The sequence below is a fragment of the Ochotona curzoniae genome, unplaced genomic scaffold (assembly GCF_017591425.1).
Source record: "Ochotona curzoniae isolate NIBS_2020 unplaced genomic scaffold, NIBS_Ocur_1.0 contig_2318, whole genome shotgun sequence".
NCBI lineage: Eukaryota > Metazoa > Chordata > Mammalia > Lagomorpha > Ochotonidae > Ochotona > Ochotona curzoniae.
Window position 1 is genome coordinate 13,664,867 of NW_024465419.1, and position 18,416 is coordinate 13,683,282.

Sequence of the window (18,416 nt, forward strand, 5' to 3'; positions counted from 1 at the left end):
TAGTCCACTGGGATGCTGAACTTGCCAGTAAATAAAATCTTTCTCTCTCTCTCTCTCTCTCTCTCACTTTCTCTCTTGCGTAAACACACGCACGCGTGCACACACACACCACACCACAGATGGGACCTGTATGTTGCCTCCTTTTTGTAGATCTTTGTTTTAAATCAGATGAAGAATTCTCAGCCATTCACATCTTTCATGGAAGAAGAAGGAGCAAAGACTCTGGGTGACTCAGAAAAAAACAAAGATCACTCACTCAGTCCTGTGTCTCACAGTGCTTGGGCCACACTGGTACTCAAAAAGAGCGGGTGTTATTTCCTGAAAAGGCAAACATTAATGGGGATCCTGTATTCTGACTTGCTAAATCACATGACCATACACAGACTCGTTATGAAGTAGGAGTGATGCTGGCGGCTGCACTGCCCATCTCAAGGGGGATTGCTGGATGCTCTAAGACAAACCCTGCAGCTAGAACTCTGATTCCAGAGCTTGGGGAGGCGGAGGGTGGTAGGGTGAGTGGAGAGGAACAAAGGTGCATGAACTTTTATTTCTTTTTTAAGATTTTTTTTATCTGAAAGAAAGATACATAAAGCGAAAGAGAGACAAAAATCTTCCATCCACTGGTTCACCCCCCGAAAATGACCATAACAGCCAGAGCTGTGCTAGTCTGAAGCCAGGAGCCAAGAGTCAGGAACTTCTTCCTGATTCTCCCTTGTGGGTGCAGGGGCTCAAGGACTTGAGAGAGCCTCTGCTCATTTTCCAGGTCATTAATAGGGAGGAGACTCAGAAGCGAAGCAGCCAGAACTCGAACTGGCACCCTTATGGGATGCTGGCACCACAGGCAGAGGCTTCATCTACTATACTACAACACCAGCCCCAACTGAACTTACAGAAGAAGTGAACTTTCTCTACCTTGACGATGCGGGGGGAATTTGTAGGTGATCACAAAATTCATCACACAGAACACTTAAAATGAGGGAACTTACTAAAGTTATTCCAAAACATAGTACAGACACATTAGAGTAAGCCTAAACCATTGTACTGATACGATTTGTTTTTCCAACTTTAGTAAGAGGCTTCCTATGTAGTGCAGTGGGTCACAGTAGATCCTGAAGAACAAATCCTGACTTCAACACTCTGAGTACAACTTTGGGAAAACTGTGCTTTGGTTTTCTAGCTTATAGGACTATAGTAAGAGTCGTAATAGTCAACATATAAACTATAGCTTGGAAAGAAGACAGAAAAGGAGAGGGGAGAGAGGAGAGGAGAAGGGAGAAGACAGGGGAGAAGAGGAGAGGCAAGGGGAGGAGAGGAGGGGAACCAGGAACCAAGAACAAGGAAGCAGATACCCCACACTCTCCTCGCTGCCTGGGTTTGGCACTTTCTAATGGCCACTTCCTCATTCCAGGAAGATGGGCCAGGGGGTTGGGGCTGGGGGGTATGACACCTGTCTCCTGCCTCCAAATCCCTAGGCTGCCTTTCTCTCCTCTCCCTTTAAGATGCTCACCTGCATCTTCCACCTGCAGTCCTCACCACTTCCACCTGTAGGCTTCTCCCTCAGGCAGCTTCTTGGCGCTCACACACCTGCATCCACCGCCTTTCTTCATTGTATCATCTGTCCCCTGACCTGTGATGGGTCGCAGGCTCTGGCAACACAGAGACCACTTCTGGAATTCGTCACTTCTACACTAGGATGTAGGCACAAGAGGGCACGCCATGGTGATGTTTTCAGCGTTAGAGAGTATAAGCCGAGCTGGTTGCTGACAGGAGGTGCAGAGGCCTGAGCTGGTGTGGACAGCAGGGGTGTCAATCAATCAGAAAAGCAGGGCTTAATAGGACTCTTTCTAACTTGCTGATGGCTGGCGCCTCTGGATAGAGCATTTCTGTCTGCTTCATGCTTTTCTTTGATGTTTCAGGTATGTATTCTTTAAAATTCCCCCGAAAGAATAAGGGCCAGCATTGTGCTGTAGTAGGGTAAGGATCCACCTGCAGGGCCTTTATCCGTCTGCTCCACTTCCAATCCAGCTCCCTGCTAATGCCCTCTGGGAAAGCAATGGAAGATGAACCAAATGTTTGGGCTCCTGTGTGGGAGACCTGGAAGAAAACTCCTGGCTCTTGGCTTCAGCAGTGTCTAACCCTGGTTGTTGTACCCTTTGGGGAGTGAACCAGTGGATGAAAGACCTATGTGTGTGTGTGTGTGTGTCCCTCTCTCTGTAACTGACTTACAAATAAGTAAATACTTTAACAATTAAGAAAGAAAATCGTATAGAGGGCAAAGTTGATTCCTAAACTTGGCATTTACTCCTGAGCTCATTTGGAAAACTCATTTGAAAACACCTCCTCATGACAACAATGAAACCCATTACTCAGAATAGTACCTCAGGCTACCCGGCAGAGTACTCCCCCCAATCCCTTCCAGGCCATCAACTTGAGAAATCAGAGAGGACTCTGACTTCTTAGCTCAGCCATCTGCTTGCCAGGTCTCCAGCCTACCAGGACTTGAAACCCATGAGCGTGGCCCTTTGAAAGTCAGGAACAGCCAGGCACCTTGGCAAAGGGGGCAAGCTTAGAGAAACATTGGAAAGGAAGTCAACCCAACCCCTGAACAGGAGGCCCAAGTCTCAATTCTACGCCTTGGTTTAGAGAGTTCTGCACAGTTTGAAAGGGAACTTAGTCCGGGAGGTAAGGGAGCCCACTCACCCATGGCAGACTCTGCACCCTACCGGCCGCACTGCAGAGGGAAAAGCACTTGCATCCAGCTCTCTCAGTTCTCAGCTAGAGGGGATCAGGAGTGTGAGTGTGTGCTCTCAGAGCTGTTTGCACAGCAGGTCACACCTGGTCCTCACCACGACCCTGTGGACCGGGACTTGAAAGTCCCATGTCTCAAGGGAGTCTGGCGTCCCGGGGCACACTTCTTCCACCTCCCCACTCCCACCGCTCACCTGCTCGTTCCAGCGATGCAGCTGGCTGTAGCGCACTCTGCAGAAAAGGAAGCCGTCCAGGTACACGGAGTACAGCTGCAAACACACACCCCGCCCCGTCCCAGGTAAGCCGTCGTCGAGGTCGCTGTCCCCGGACCCCTCAGCCCTCCCAGCCCGGCCACATCCCGCCTGGCCGCACCAAGTAGCGGCCCCCCAGCGCGTCGGGTCGCTGCTGGGACACCGGAATGCAGAAGTGCATCTTCATGGCTGGTGGGCTCGAAGCAGCGCCGCCTGATGCACCTGCAGTGGCTCCAAAAACCGGGTTGTGGCAAGACAGGTGGCTCTCTCTGCGCCGCGGGGGACCCCACCGGGGCTGGCCACACCTCCTGAGGGAGGAGCTCTTGCCAGCCGGCAGGGTCGGGGCCGGACCGCACCCCTCTCCTTGTCCCTTGCTCCTGCAGCAGGTGAGCGCAGTCCGGGACTGGTGCGGGCGGAGTGCGCCCAAGGTCGTGGCCCAGCCGGCCCTCGGGCATCGAGGGTGGCCATGGGGCAGAACAGGTGCCTACTGGAGCCTGGGGAGCGCAATCGACTTTAAGAGCCTCCCTCGGGCTCTGGAGTCCTTAGGAATGGCAGAGGGGTATGGAAGAGGGTGTTGGAGTAAGGAGGTAGGGGTAGAGGGCCAAATCCCTCCGGGGAGAAAAATCCACGTGTTTTTTTGTTTGTTTGTTTTGTTTTTGTTTTTGTTGTTGTTTTGTTTTGTTTTGTTTTACAGGCTTTCAGAGTTCCTTAAACTAACCGTGAAAGTGCACTCCTGGGGCACACACGTCAGGCAATCGGGTCAAGCGAAGGCATGGCCAGCCTGCCCCCGCCACCACAGCCCCCTCCTGCCCCAGCAGGGAACTTGTCTGCTAGGACCACAGCCTGGTGAGGGAACCAGGGGACCAAGAAAAAAAAAAAAGGAAAAAGCTGAAGTCAAAAATGGGCTCCTGCCCAGGATTCTGACCTCTGTAGACCAGGGGACATTTGCTTTAGGTAGAGACCAGTTACTAGCCTGCCAACACTGTACACAGCAGCGTGAATTAGGGCTTAGAAATTGATGGATTAAATTTGGTATCTTGTGATCAGCACAATTAATCAGGTTCCGTTTGTTGCCTTAAATTTGGTGAACTGTGACAAACAAGTGACCCTACTTTCTTTTCTTTAACCCTCCCTCCAACCCCCACCCCACCTCCGCAAAGGAAGTGGCTGGTGTTGAAACCTGAGAAAGAAAGCAGCCAGCGCTGGCCTCCAACAGGTGCCAGAATCCTGCAGTCAGCTGGGATGCCTATACACCATTTGCTCTCCTGTCTGCCCATTTCAAGCACTCCCAACAGGCTTTCATCCTTAGTTGCTGAGGCTAAACCGGCTAGCTATATCCCAATAGATTTTGTTCCACCCTGCATGGTTGCTGAGGTGGGAAGCCAGGGTGGTGGGGGGGCATGGTTGCCTGTGCCTTTCTTTCCTCCACACCGGAGTCTTCCAGATAACCACTGGGTCAGCATCCTACCAAGAAGTGAAGTCACTTTCCAGGGTCGCAGAGTTTTTTTCTGTGGGTCGGAGTTGCTTCCTGCATGGCGCAAGTGCCTCTCTGGGCTGCATGTGGGACGCAGTGGTTAAGTAGCCCTTTGGGATGCTCGCAGCCCACAGTGGCAGGCCTGGTTTTGGAGTCCTGGCTCTGCTTCCGAACTAATATGCATGCAGCTTGAGAGGGAGGGCTCAGGGGTTGAGGTTTCTACCACCCACTTGGGAGAGGCCAGAGGGAGTTTCAGGCTCCAGGCCTGAGCCTGGCTCTGCCGTAAGCTGCTGGGGGCATTTGTATAGTGAGCCAGTGGATGGATTCCCTCCCACTTTCGTTCCCTTATAATAAACAAAAATAAATAATATTTTGAAGGGCAGAGTGCCTCTGAGAGGGGGAGAAGGAAGAACCAGAACTCACTGAACTCAGCTCTTGTCTTCTGCAATGCCCCAGCCGACATCATACCACTGAATGTTCAATCACCAGGTTTATAGGAAAGGGCTGTTCAGTTAGGGAGGTCGAATAAGGGAAGCTGTTAGGAGAAAGGCAATCCAGGGCCAGCACATTGGTTCAACTGGCTAATCCTCCATGTTCAAGTACCCACATCCCATACAGTCTCACAACTGCCCCCAAGTAGCTGTTGATGGCCTCAACAGATTACAGGTTGGGAAACTGAGGCACAGAACAGTTGAAAACGTCACTCTGCACCACAGAATCTGCAAGTAGTGGAGTGAGGATAAGCACCAAGGAACCTGCTTCTGCTGTGCTCCTGGAAGTCGCTTTTCAATGTGTCTCGGGACACCTGGGCCATAATTTTTACAGGTGTGCTTTGCATGGTTTTTGTTTTCGAGGGAATTCTCAATAAACAAACGTATATATTGCTCAAAGTCTGCATCAACTTCTTCGTAGTACTGCCAAAGTGTACCTTCATGTACTAGCCTGCTCTGTGGTCAACACAAGCTTAACATTTTTGCAACCACAGAATACTCATCGAGTGTTTCTTGGGGAGCAGGCCCTGCAGTGCCATGGGAATGGATCCGATTGCCTGGTCCCCTAATCTGACAGATGCTGTAACCTGCTTTACTGGTAGGCAACATTGTGATGGCCCCAGCGGGATAGCACAAGGACCTTGTTAACTGCTACATGAGCCCCAGACACGCTGTTTACTTGCAGCCTCTCATCCACTTCACCAATCTCCTTTTTCTGTTTTGGTATCTAGAACCCATGTTCACTGGAGGATATGGCTCTGCCCTGTAGAACTCGCCTCCTCTCCTGTGTCCTTCACACCCATGGGGTCTAGCCTAGACAGTACAAGAGGTTCCAGCATGGTTCCTAGTGGCTGGGGCTCTTGTGCACAGCAGGGAACCATTGCAGCATATGAGATGGCATTCTTTGTTCCCTTTTCCTATGGCCCTGCACTGACTGCCTCGCTCCAATCTTTAAAGCCATGAATCATACAAACAAAGGAACATGAGCCAACTTAGAAGCTTTCCTGGTTGGTGGACAGGAGCCCTAGGATGAGAGAGAAAACAGCTAAGTCTGCCTTCCCACCTTCCCCCTACCCCACCATCTATCTTTCTTCACCTGCCAATGTTATGCTCATTCCTTGGGCCAGTTGTCTAGGTTGACTTTACCCATACAGGGCTATATTAAGAACTCTCTGCAATTTGAGGAAGGAATACCCAGAATTTTGAGACACATTGGAGAGCTGCAGAATGGTACCAGAAACAGGTGGCTCTAAAATGTCCATGATTATGGGATGACTGTCTCTTCTAGAATATCTAAGCCCTGAGACTGACTGCTGTTAGTTGAATGATGTCCTCCAAACATTCTTGTCCACTTGATTTAAAGAATGCAACTTGGGCCTGGCGCAATAACGTAGCAGTTAAAGTCCTCGTCTTGAACATGCTGGTTCTAATCCCGTATGGATGCTGGTTCTAATCCCAGCAGTCCTACTTCCCTTCCAGCTCCCTGCCTATGGCCTAGGAAAACAGTCGAGGACGGCCCAAAGCTTTGGGAGCCTGCACCCATGTGAGAGACCTGGAAGAAGCTCCTGGCTCCTGGCTTCGTATTGGCTCAGCTCCAGCCACTGTGGCCTTTTGGGGAGTGAACCACTGGATGGAAGATCCTCTCCATCCAAGTCTCTCCTCCTCTCTCTGTATATCTGCCTTTCCAATAAAATTAAGTATTTAAAAAAAAGAATGCAACTTGATACAAAAATTGGATCTCTTCAGAGACATCCAACAAACTCCTACTGGATTGGGGTAGCTTCAAATCCAATGGGAGCATCGCGTGTCCTTGTAAGATGTAGGGAAGGGAGCCCATGCAATGGCTAAACAGCTCTGTGCCTGTCAGCACTGGCATCCCACGCATAGCAGTTCATGCCCTGGCTGCCCCACTTTCCACCCAGCTCCTTGCTTGTGACCTGGGAAAGCAATAGAGGATTGCCCAAAGCCTTGGGACCCTGCACATGCATGGGAGACCCAGAAGCTCAGGGCTCTTGGCTTCCGGCTTCAGATCAGCTCTCCTGACTGTTGCAGTCATTTGTGGAGTTTCTGTCTCTCTGTACATCTGCCTAACAAAAACAAATAAATCAAAATAAAATAAAATAAAATAAAACGCTGATGCCTGTGTCCCACCTGCCAGGATCTGGACTGGTTGTCAGGATGAAAATGCCCTCCACCTCCCACTCTCACCCCCACCCCAGGCCTGAGGGCTGCTAGAATGTGTGTCATACCTCCCATTCTCACAGCTCTGAACAGCTCCCAGGCTGAGACTGGCTTGAACTTGAATAGTGCCACCTTGAGAAGCTGTGTGAATCTGCATTCAAGGTGCTCAATGGGAAAACCCTGAGTCTCCAAGACCTTGCCTGAGATGTCCCTCAAAGTCTTCCATATCTACTTGCAGAATGGAGATTGGTTTCCCATGCTGCTAGAATCCTGAAGAGCCATTGAGCAGACGCTCTAAAGCTGAAAGTAATAAAGAGATTGGTTCACATGTGGGAGTCCTTAGAGCGCACCTGGTGCTATTCAACCTGTCTGACAATGTTAGTCCACTTGATCCTCTCAACAACACTGGGAAATGGAGACGGACTAAGCCCATGTTGCTGCCAAGGAGACAGAGACGCAGAAAGAGAGGCCCAGAACTTGCCCAAAGTTGCACAGTTGCTGGGCCCTACAGCCAGGATTTCCAACTCCACTGCCTAAACGGTGCAGGCGTGCAGGAGACACTTGGACCAAGGTGGGCTGCGGCCGGCCGGTGTGCCTGGGGTAGGAGATGCTGTTATCGCCGTGGTTTGTGAGGGGTTCTTTGTGATGGGTGAAGATCCTGACTCAGCAATGGTTGTTGGCACTTTGGATTCGAGCTGAGTCATCCATGTAGGCAGGACAGAGGTCAGCTTAAGAAGAGTTTAGATGTGGGCGTCAGTCTCAGAGCAGGGTTCAAAATCAAGGGACATGAGGAAACCTGGGTGTAGAGTGGGGGTGCATTACTGTCCTTCCTATTGTGGTGTCCAAGGTGGCAGCGGGTCCTTCCGACGCTGTTCTGGGGTCCAGCGCTCGAGGCAGAAGCCTGTGCTGTCCAGATCTTGGCGTGCAGCATTTTAGTTATCTTTCTGTTTGTTCACAGTTGATGCTTGTCTCTGTTGGGTATAGGTAACAAGAATAGATCTCATTTTCCTGAACAAAGGTTACAATTGCACAGATAGCAGAAACACTTTAGTGGTTGGTTTTTTTTTTTTTTTTAAATAGTGTATTTACTTGGAAGGAAGAGTGGTGGGAAGAAGGGGAAGATCTTCCTTCTGTTGGTTCATTCACCATGGCCATGGTAATTGGGGATCAGTCAACTTCATCTGGATCTCCAATATGGGTGCAGGGACTCAGCATATGTGCTATTTTCTGCTGCTTTCCCAGGGGCATTAGCAGGGAGCTGCATCAGAAATGGAGCACCTGGGACTCACACCAGTGAGCTTTTTAAAAATATATATATATATATTTTCATAATCTTACTTAGTTGATTAGAGTGCAAAGGGTCAAGGGCTACAGGAAAGTGGGTAATACCATTGTTTCTATACTAATATAATCATTTTTTTTCCTTGTTCTGGGGTCAGGAGAGAAACAAAGGGAAAAGCCCCACCCAGCTTCCCACGCATCTCAGTTCCCTGATGTGAGGCACGCTCCAAGGGTCCTGCTCAAGCAGTTTTGATAGCTCAACTGTTCTGAATTGCTGTCAATCTCACTGTTCCAAGCATGATGAAATATATTCAGAACCCACTGACTGACATAGTCTCTTCATGGTTGGGGTTCTGAGATCAGCAGTTCAGTTGGAGAGATCTCCAAAGAAACTTCATCTGACATGATCCCAAGCCTGATTCTTGCGTAAGTTTGCCAGTACAGGATCCGGCACCAGCCGTCGCCCCAATCAGCTTATGCACATGCTGGTTGTTTCAATTGCTGGGTCAGTTCTGTTTCCAGCCCTGTCTTCCACACAAACCGATGGGTGTTGCAGTCCAGCCTGATCCTGTCCACTTCATACTCAGCCCTCACGCTAACCAGTGGGAGCTGCAGCCTAGTTGGGGCGACTCCCCATAACCCCCACCAGCCTGCCCCCTACCCTGGTTCCCATGCTTCCCAGTATGTACCACAGACTTGTTCAGTCTGTGCCACATCCCATTTAGCTCTTGTACATGTCAATGGGCATTGAAGCCTAGTTCAACCCAACCAACCCTACTATCCAGCCCACACACATACTGGCGGGTGCCTTTCTGTCTAGCCACCCCTGCCACTGTCCTGGTTTTCCTGATCTCCAGTGGGAGTGGTAACCCACGAGGGAGGTGCCCACTATTTCCCTACTAGGCCACTCTCACTCCAGGTTATGCACTCTCCAGGTGGTTCTGGCATTTAACTTGACAGAAGTAGCCTCCAGTGCCAGCCTCTGCCAGATGATGCTGTGGCAAAGCCCAACCAACCCTCACCCACTCTTAATTTTTGCTTGCACCAGTCGTAACAGTCAGCCCAGCCTGGCCCTTCCCTAATCTAGCTCACATGAGGCCCACAGTCAAACCAGTGATCTTAAGGGATACCAGCCTTGCCGGCAGCAGCTTAATGTGCTGCCCCACAGCTCCGGTCTCAATACTTTGCTGTTGTTGTTGTTGTTGTTTTAAGTTTTCCTGTTGTGAAAGTAACATTCATTCATCAAATAAGATTTAAAAATTACAGAGAAGTTAAGAATAGGAGGTCAAAATTTCCTGTAATCCCCACAGTGTAATCTCTTCTTGCGTTTCAGTTTGCACCTTTTGGTACACACTTGACACAAGTTTATAGTTTGTTTTATTTCAGGGTATGACTTCTCATCCCCTAAAATGAAGTCTTCGAATTCATCTGGTTCTAGAACTTTTTAATGTAGTCATCTCCTTCCCCCCCTCCTCCCCTTATTCTGCCTCCCTGGGTAAAGCAAGGTGAGCTTTTGAATCTGTTGATGACTTTCTGATGTCACATCTCAGCATAGTCCATGCTAACAGTAAATAGCAGAGAGAAAAATTACTTTGCAACTATGGAGAAAAATAAAGAAAATACAATTGAGATCACTCATTGGCTGAAGTGAATTACGCCGCCTGGACTAATGCTGCTTGGGTTATATGTCTGTTGGTGGTGGTGTTGATGGTCATTTTGTCCACATGTACTGCTTTGCAGGTACCAGCTTACTGTCTGTTCATTCTTCCTCACGCCGGCTCACAGAGTGGGTGATGGTATTCACAGTAGTAGTCAAAGTTGTGTGCTGCTTTTACAGACTAGAAAACTGAGGCAGTAAGAGGTGAGCTGCCATTTTTTGAAGTATTGGGATTTATGATTGAGATCAGGCTTCAAATAATTTTTATAATCCATATTAAACATACCTCCTGGGAGCTGTTTCCTGCCCACACTGTTACACTCCTGAATGTGCGTTAGTGGGACTTGGAGCAGTTGTTTTATGCCCAACAGGTCTCATCAGGTGCAGCGATGTCACCCAGCCCCTGGCTCTGCCTCCTCACAGGGAAGTTGGCGGCAGCTTCACCATGCAGGGAGTTCCAGCTGACAATGGCCTCCACCCATGCGTTGCCTGTGTCTTTGTCCTGAATCCCTCCTCTCCACAGCTCTCCACCCCTGAATTAGCCAGAGTTAGCAGGCATTGCAGTTAATCACAGTTAATCATACCCTCATCCCACAGCAGAGTCTGTGGATTCAAGTTCAGCTGCAGTCCTATCCAACTTCCTGCTAATATGCTTCCTGGAGGTAGCAGTGTTGGTCCAAGTCCTTGGGTTCCTGTGACCCACACAGGAGACGTGCACTGAGCTCCTGGCTGTTGGCTTCCGCTAGTCCAGACCTGGCCACCAAAGACACTTTGAGATTAAACCAAAGTATTAAAACATGATCTCTCATCCCTCTCTTTCTTTCCCTCCCTCTCAAATAATCTGGTAGATAAAGGGGCTATTAATTTTGGTAGGCTGGTTAGGGACCAGGCAAGCTTCTCCTGGGGGGCCAGGGCTTTCACAGAATGCCTTTTCAGATACTCCTTTTGTCTCCATTTTCGGATTCTGATGGGCTCCTCTTCCTCAGTTGCAAGTGTAGTGCAAACATGCATATGAATAACAGGGACTCTCACGATGCACGGGAGGGGACCCTACCTGCCACTCCCAGGTTCCTATAAAGAAGATTTTTGTTTTGTGAGCAGCCAAGGAGGCTAGGGGTCAAAGGAAGGGCGTTTTCAACCGCGCCAGGTCCCATTGTCAATAACACAGGTCCAGGGGCCTGTCCTGCCTGCTGAGCCTGTCTTACCATTCAGTTATCGGACTCCTAGACTTTGGTTAAACAAACACCCAGAGCCCGGGTGATGTAGGGTGACAGGGAGCTGGTGGCCTCGGCCGGAAGCTGGTTGAGTAAGGTGGCCAGGCCATGAGCCAACAGGGCGGAGGATGATTGCCAAGCAAGACCCTATGATGTGTCTGGCAAGGTTCACGGCCTGGGCAGGAGTTGGAGGGATGACCATGCCACGTGCTGCTGCTGGGCTCCCACAGCCTCCAGGGGAAACCAGGCGTCCAGTCAGCACGAACACGGTGTAGTGCAGTCTGGTGGGAACTTGCTGGGCAGATCAAGTCCACTGAACCTGGCACATGCAGAGGGCTGAGCTGGGGAGGGGCGAGGGGGAAGCAGCTCTGGGATTGGAACAAGGAAGGCTCTCCGACCCAGAGACACTTAATTGGAGCCTGAAGTGTGAGCCTGCATCAGCTGGACCATGAGGCTGGGGAGAAAACAAGGAGGCATTGGTTGAGGCACAAAAACAGCAAGTAGAAGAAAATAAGTTCTTTTGGAGGAAAACAAAACAAGACAAATCAAGACCATGACCTTGAGCACAAGGACAGGATGGAGTGGGGGTGGGGTTCTGAGCACCAGGAGTTCTGTAGGGCTTCATCATGGCTTTTGCTTTGCTTTGCAAACCCTACCTTCCAGAATGTTCCATGTCCCACACTGTGATGTCCATGAGGAACACCAGGCTCACAGTGGACTGACATGTGATCTTGTCCATCTCTTACCAAGTCTTCCCACTTTATAGCTATGGGTCCTTGCCACCGAGCCCATTTTACAGGAGGAGAAACTGAGTGAGGTTTAGAAAAACTTGGCTCGGAGCGAAGATGGCCGACGTAGGAGGAAGGCTGTGAGGGAGAGTCTAGTGAGAGAGGGATAGAAAGCTACAGAAGCAGCAAAGAGGAACAGCAGGGAACCGCAGGGAGAGGTCCGTGAAGCTCCCTGGGACAGTGTGGAGCCAAAAAGATCCACACAACTCGGAAGAACAACGAGAACGGAGCAGGGCAAAGGCAGAGAAACCGACATCCCACTCCAGACCTGCTGAGTCACTTTTGAAAACGGCCTGACGGGAGACGCGGCCAGCTCGGAGGCGGGGAGATCAGGGGGATCGTCACCGGCGGGAGGCCTTCGGCAGCGGTGGAGGCAGACTGCAGCGGCCGGACCTTTGGTGAGCTGGGGGTTGACGTGGCAGCCTCCGCATTTCTTGCCCCCCGCTGAGGCTCCAGCCTCAGAACGCGGAGCAGAGGGCCGAAACTGTTGGGTTTGTGTGGAACTACGCACAGTGGTGTTGTGTTGGTGGCTGAGGGGGCCCCGGGAAGGCGCATCGGATGTCCCTGCGCTGAGGGGACCAGTGCGGCTCGGTGCGCAGAGGTAGCTGGCGAGGGTCTGGAGTCCCCCACATCCTGCCTGGTGAGTGCTTGAAACCACCAGGACTCTGATCGCCGCACCGAGCGGGCTGGGCGCCCCGCCTGCAGCAGCAGCACCTCCGTAGCGCAGGTTCAGGTGTCAGGAGAACTCCTGCAACAAACTGACACGGTGCGAACCTGCCGCCGTGAAGTCATTATAACAGGGCGCCCGGGCCACTCCTCCGCTAAGGGCCTGTGTGGGGGAGCCACACGGGAGCAGGGGCTCTGAACACCCACACACCACGAGTGGTGGATTCACTGCACAAGAGCCACGCCTGCAAAGTGCCTCACCCACAGTCCCGTGTGTGGGAGACGCACCAGGTGGGCTCTGAAAAACCCTGCAGTCCCTGACACGGAGAACGCAGGGAGAAAGCACATAAAACCTTCTACGCACTGCGGATTCCCGTGAAGGGAGCACACCCAGAGAGCGCCTCCATCCCGCCACGCCCTGGGGTGTCACACCTGTAGAAGAGGTGCCCAGAGTGTGCCTGGAATCCACTGGGCCCCCAAGGTGGTGCTCTACAGCCCCGGGCCCTGAGAACGCACCAACGGTGCCTTGAAAATTACCACGCCCGGCAACACCACGCCTACAGGCTCCAATCTCTACAGGAAAGCACCTGACAGCCCCTCAACACACGGGTCCATTTGCCTCACCAGAATACACCAACGCAATGGGAAAAACCACCAGAAAGAGTTGTGCTCCAGATGAAAGAGCCAGCACCCCACCAAACAAGGGCCAAAAGCCATTATCAATATCGACGATACGAGATGAAGACATGGAAGTGTTACCAACAAAGGAATTGATGAAAATAATGCTAAAATCTCTCAGAGACGTGGACACAAAGCTGGAAGACTTCCAGAACCGTATAATCACCGAAATACAACAAATCAAAACCAAACTGGATGCCCAAGATAATAAGATTGAAAGCCTCATCAACAGAATAAATGCGGCAGAGGAAAGGATCTCTGAAACAGAAGACACACAAAATGAAAGTGCCCAGCGAATTAAACAGCTGGAGACAAACCTCAGCAAAACTAATAAAATGATGCAAGAGATGAAGGATTACCTTAGAAAATTGAATATTCGGATCATCGGCCTCCCCGAGGGAGTAGAAAGAGAATCTGGGATGCAAGCAGTGCTCGATGAAATTATACAGGAAAACTTCCAAAACACTTGGAACACGAATCCACCCCGCATACAGGATGGACAGAGAACTCCCAACAGACATGATCCAAAGAGATCTTCACCCAGACACACGGTGCTCAAGTTCTACTCCAATGAAGACAAAGAAGGAATCCTGAGACAAGTACGAAGTAGAGAAAAGATCACATACAGGGGAAAACCCATCAGAATCACTGCTGACTTCTCCGAAGAGACCCTACAAGCAAGGAGAGAATGGACAAAGATCTTCCAAGTCCTGAAACAAAACAACTGTCAACCAAAAATAATCTACCCAGCAAAGATCTCATTTGTATATGAGAACGAAATCAGATACTTCAATAGCAAAGAAAAACTAGAAGAATATGTCTACACAAAACCAGCTCTGCAAAGTCTCCTTAGAAATGCGCTAGTCCCGGACAAAAAGGAGGCAAATCACAAACAAAGTTGGCAAATAAGAAGGTCTCCAAACTAAAGGCCGCACCAACAAGACAATTACATAGGCAACAACACACACACAACACAATCACATGGCAGGGCAAAATTGCAACCTCTCAATTTTAACTCTCAACACAAATGGTCTAAATTCACCAATCAAAAGACAGAGATTAATAGAATGGATCATCAAACAAGACCCAACCATCTGTTGCCTACAAGAAACGCATCTAACCAGAAAGGATGCAAAGAAACTGAAAGTGAAGGGATGGAAAAAGATATTTCACGCCAATAGACGAGAAAAAAAAGCTGGGGTAGCTATCCTAATTTCAGACGAGATAGATTTCATTCTAACCAACATCAAAAGAGACAGGGAAGGCCATTTTATACTGGTGAAAGGAATGATCCATCAAGAAGCAATCACCATCATTAATGTTTATGCACCGAATCTTAATGCACCTACTTATGTAAAGCAATTACTTACAGACTTAAGGGAAGACATAGACACCCGCACAATTCTTGTAGGCGATCTCAACACACCTCTAACAACAATGGACCGGTCTACGAAACAAAAACTCAACAAAGAAACAACAGAGCTCACACAAACAATAGAACAACTGGACTTAGTAGACATATATAGAACTTTTTATCCTAAGGCCACAGACTATACCTTCTTCTCAGCGGTGCATGGCACCTTCTCCAGAATCGACCACATGATAGGACATAAAGCGAATCTAAACAACTTCCAAAACATTAGTATCATACCATGTACCCTCTCAGACCACCATGGGATGAAACTGGAAATCAACAACTCAAAACTCCCCAGGAAGTATAGGCACTCTTGGAAATTGAACAATATGCTATTAAACGAACAATGGGTCAGAGAAGAAATTAAAGATGAGATCAAAAAATTTATGGAAACCAATGAAAACTCTGATACAACATTCCAAAACTTGTGGGACACCGCCAAAGCAGTGCTACGAGGTAGATTCATCGCAATCGGAGCCCATGTCAAGGCCCAAGAAAGACGCCAAATACAGGAACTAACCTCACACCTCCAGGATCTGGAAAAACAGCAGCAGAAGAGTCCCACACACAATAGGAAACAAGAAATCATCAAAACAAGGGAGGAGATAAACCAAATAGAAATCAAAAAAACTATACATAAAATCAACAAATCAAAAAGTTGGTTTTTTGAGAAAATAAACAAAATAGACACTCCACTGGCCCGATTGACCAAAAAAAAACAAGAGAAAGTGAGAATCAATAGCATTAAAGATGAAAAAGGCAACATAACAACAGACACTGCAATCATTAAGAAAATAATTAGAAATTACTACAAAGAACTGTACTCCCACAAATTTGAGGACCACCAAGAAATAGAAAAGTTCTTGGACTCCCACCACTTACCAAAACTCAGTCCGGAGGCAACTGCAGAATTAAATAAACCCATAACCGAGGCAGAGATTGAAACAGTCATCAAAGATCTCCCAACGAAAAAAAGCCCAGGCCCAGACGGCTTCACTACAGAATTCTACAAAACATTCCGAACAGAACTAACCCCAATCCTCTACAAGCTCTTCAAAACAATAGAGGAGGAAGCAACCCTCCCAAACTCATTCTATGAAGCTAACATCACCTTAATCCCAAAACCGGACAGAGAACCATCAGAGAAGGAAAACTACAGACCTATTTCTCTGATGAACATTGATGCTAAAATTCTCAACAAAATCCTAGCCAATAGAATTCAAAAAATCATCAGACAGATCATTCATCCGGATCAAGTAGGATTCATCCCTGGAATGCAGGGATGGTTCAACATTCGGAAATCCATAAATGTTATAAACCACATCCAAAAACTGCAAAACAAGAACCACATAATAGTTTCAATAGATGCAGAAAAAGCTTTCGACAAAATCCAACACCTCTTCATGCTAAAAACTCTAGCCAAAGTAGGCATAGATGGGAAAATCCACAACATAATCAAAGCAATTTATGAAAAACCCAATGCCAGTATCATACTGAATGGAGAAAAGCTAGAACCCTTCCCACTGCGATCTGGAACAAGACAAGGGTGCCCGCTATCACCACTGCTATTCAACATAGTCCTAGAGGTACTTGCAGAGGCCGTAAGACAAGAAAAAGAAATCAAAGGCATACGTATAGGAAACGAAGAAGTCAAGCTTTCACTATATGCAGATGACATAATCCTGTACATAGAAAAACCAGGAGACTCAATACAGAAACTGCTAGAACTTATACGAGAGTTTGGCAGAGTGGCGGGGTACAAAATTAACGAACGAAAATCAACAGCCATAGTGTACGCAAATAACACCAAGATGGAAGAAGATCTAACCAACAGGATACCATTCAAAATAGCAGAGAGAAGTATGAAGTATTTGGGAATAAATTTAACCAAAAGCGTAGGAGACCTATTCGAAGAAAACTACAAACTATTTAAAAAGGAAATTGAACAAAACCTCAAAAGATGGAATAACATCCCGTGCTCCTGGATAGGCAAAATCAATATCATTAAAATGTCTATACTACCACAAGCAATATACATTTTCAACGCAATTCCAATCAAATTGCCCAAAACATTCTTCACGGAACTGGATACAATGATTCAAGAGTTCATCTGGAAACACAAAAAACCACGAATAGCTAGAACCATCCTGAAAAATAAGAAGTTAGCAGGGGGAATCACAATCCCGGACCTCTGGACATACTATAGAGCAGTGGTTATCAAAACAGCCTGGTACTGGCACAAAGACAGAAAGGAAGATCAATGGAATAGAATAGAAGCACCAAAAGGGAACCCACACAAATACAGCCAATTAATCTTTGACAAAAAGACCAATGACAACTCAAGCAAGTGGGAAGGCCTCTTTAGTAAATGTTGTTGGGACAACTGGCTGATAGCCTGTAGAAACAAAAAGATAGACCCACATCTATCACCATACACTAAGATCCAATCTACATGGATAAAAGACCTAAACCTACATCCAGAAACCTTCAAACTCTTGCAGGAAAATGTAGGAAATACCCTGCAAGACCTAGGAGTAGGTTCCGACTTTCTAAGAAGGACACCAAAAGCAATAGCAGTTGAGAACAGAATAAACAAATGGGACCTCATCAAACTAAGAAGCTTCTGTACAGCAAGGGAAACAATCAACAAAGTAAAAAAGCAACCCACAGATTGGGAGAAGATCTTTGCACACGATATAGGCGATAGGGGGCTAATTTCCAGGATATACAAAGAACTTCAAAACAACCAAAAAACCAAAACAAACAAACCACTCAAGAAATGGGCACGGGAAATGGGCAAACATTTCACAAAGGAACAAGTCCAAATGGCAAACAAACATATGAAAAAATGTTCCAGCTCCCTAGCAATAAGGGAAATCCAAATTAAAACATCGATGAGGTACCACCTAACACCAGTAAGATTGGCCCACATAAACAAGAACACCAACGACGCTTGCTGGCGAGGATGCGGGGAAAAGGGAACCCTACTCCACTGCTGGTGGAGCTGCAAATTGGTACAGCCTTTATGGAAATCAGTCTGGAGAACACTCAAACAACTCAAAATCTGCATACCATATGACCCAGCAATAGCACTCCTAGGAATATATCCAAAACACCTGTTTTACGACAAACCAACATGCATCCCTATGTTCATTGCAGCACAATCAGTAATTGCAAAAACATGGAAGCAACCGAAATGCCCATCAGCAGAAGATTGGATAAGAAAGCTTTGGTTCATCTACTCCATGGAATACTACTCAGCTATTAAAAAAAACAAAATGCAGTTCTTTGTGGCTAAATGGGCCCAACTGGAAACTATAATGCTAAGGGAAATGAGTGAATCCCAAAAGATTAGATACCACATGTTTGCCTTGATTTAACCTGTAATTTTTTGTTTGGTTGTTGGTTATTTTTTGAACCGGTCATTGATACTGTCTCAACCCAGATGTTTCGAAGAATGGAACTTGCATTATTTTTAACATATTGTCTACCCATTACTATGTCAATTAATTCCATAATGTTGTATATTGATACTGAGGCCTTGTTGGGGCTTTTAACTGACCGGATCTTTAC

The 18,416-nt window shown here is 47.9% G+C and overlaps 1 protein-coding gene across 1 annotated transcript in view; it reads right to left on the reverse strand.

The window, feature by feature from the left end:
- Positions 1–3,186, reverse strand: part of SNX31 (sorting nexin 31) — a 61,503-nt gene extending 58,317 nt beyond the window's left edge. The window contains exons 1-2 of the mRNA XM_040972649.1: positions 3,121–3,186; positions 2,943–3,017 (exon numbers count right to left, since the gene is read on the reverse strand). Of these exons, the coding sequence (XP_040828583.1) occupies positions 2,943–3,017; positions 3,121–3,186 (141 nt within the window). The remainder of the gene's footprint in view (positions 1–2,942; positions 3,018–3,120) is intronic.
- Positions 3,187–18,416: the final 15,230 nt, after the last annotated feature.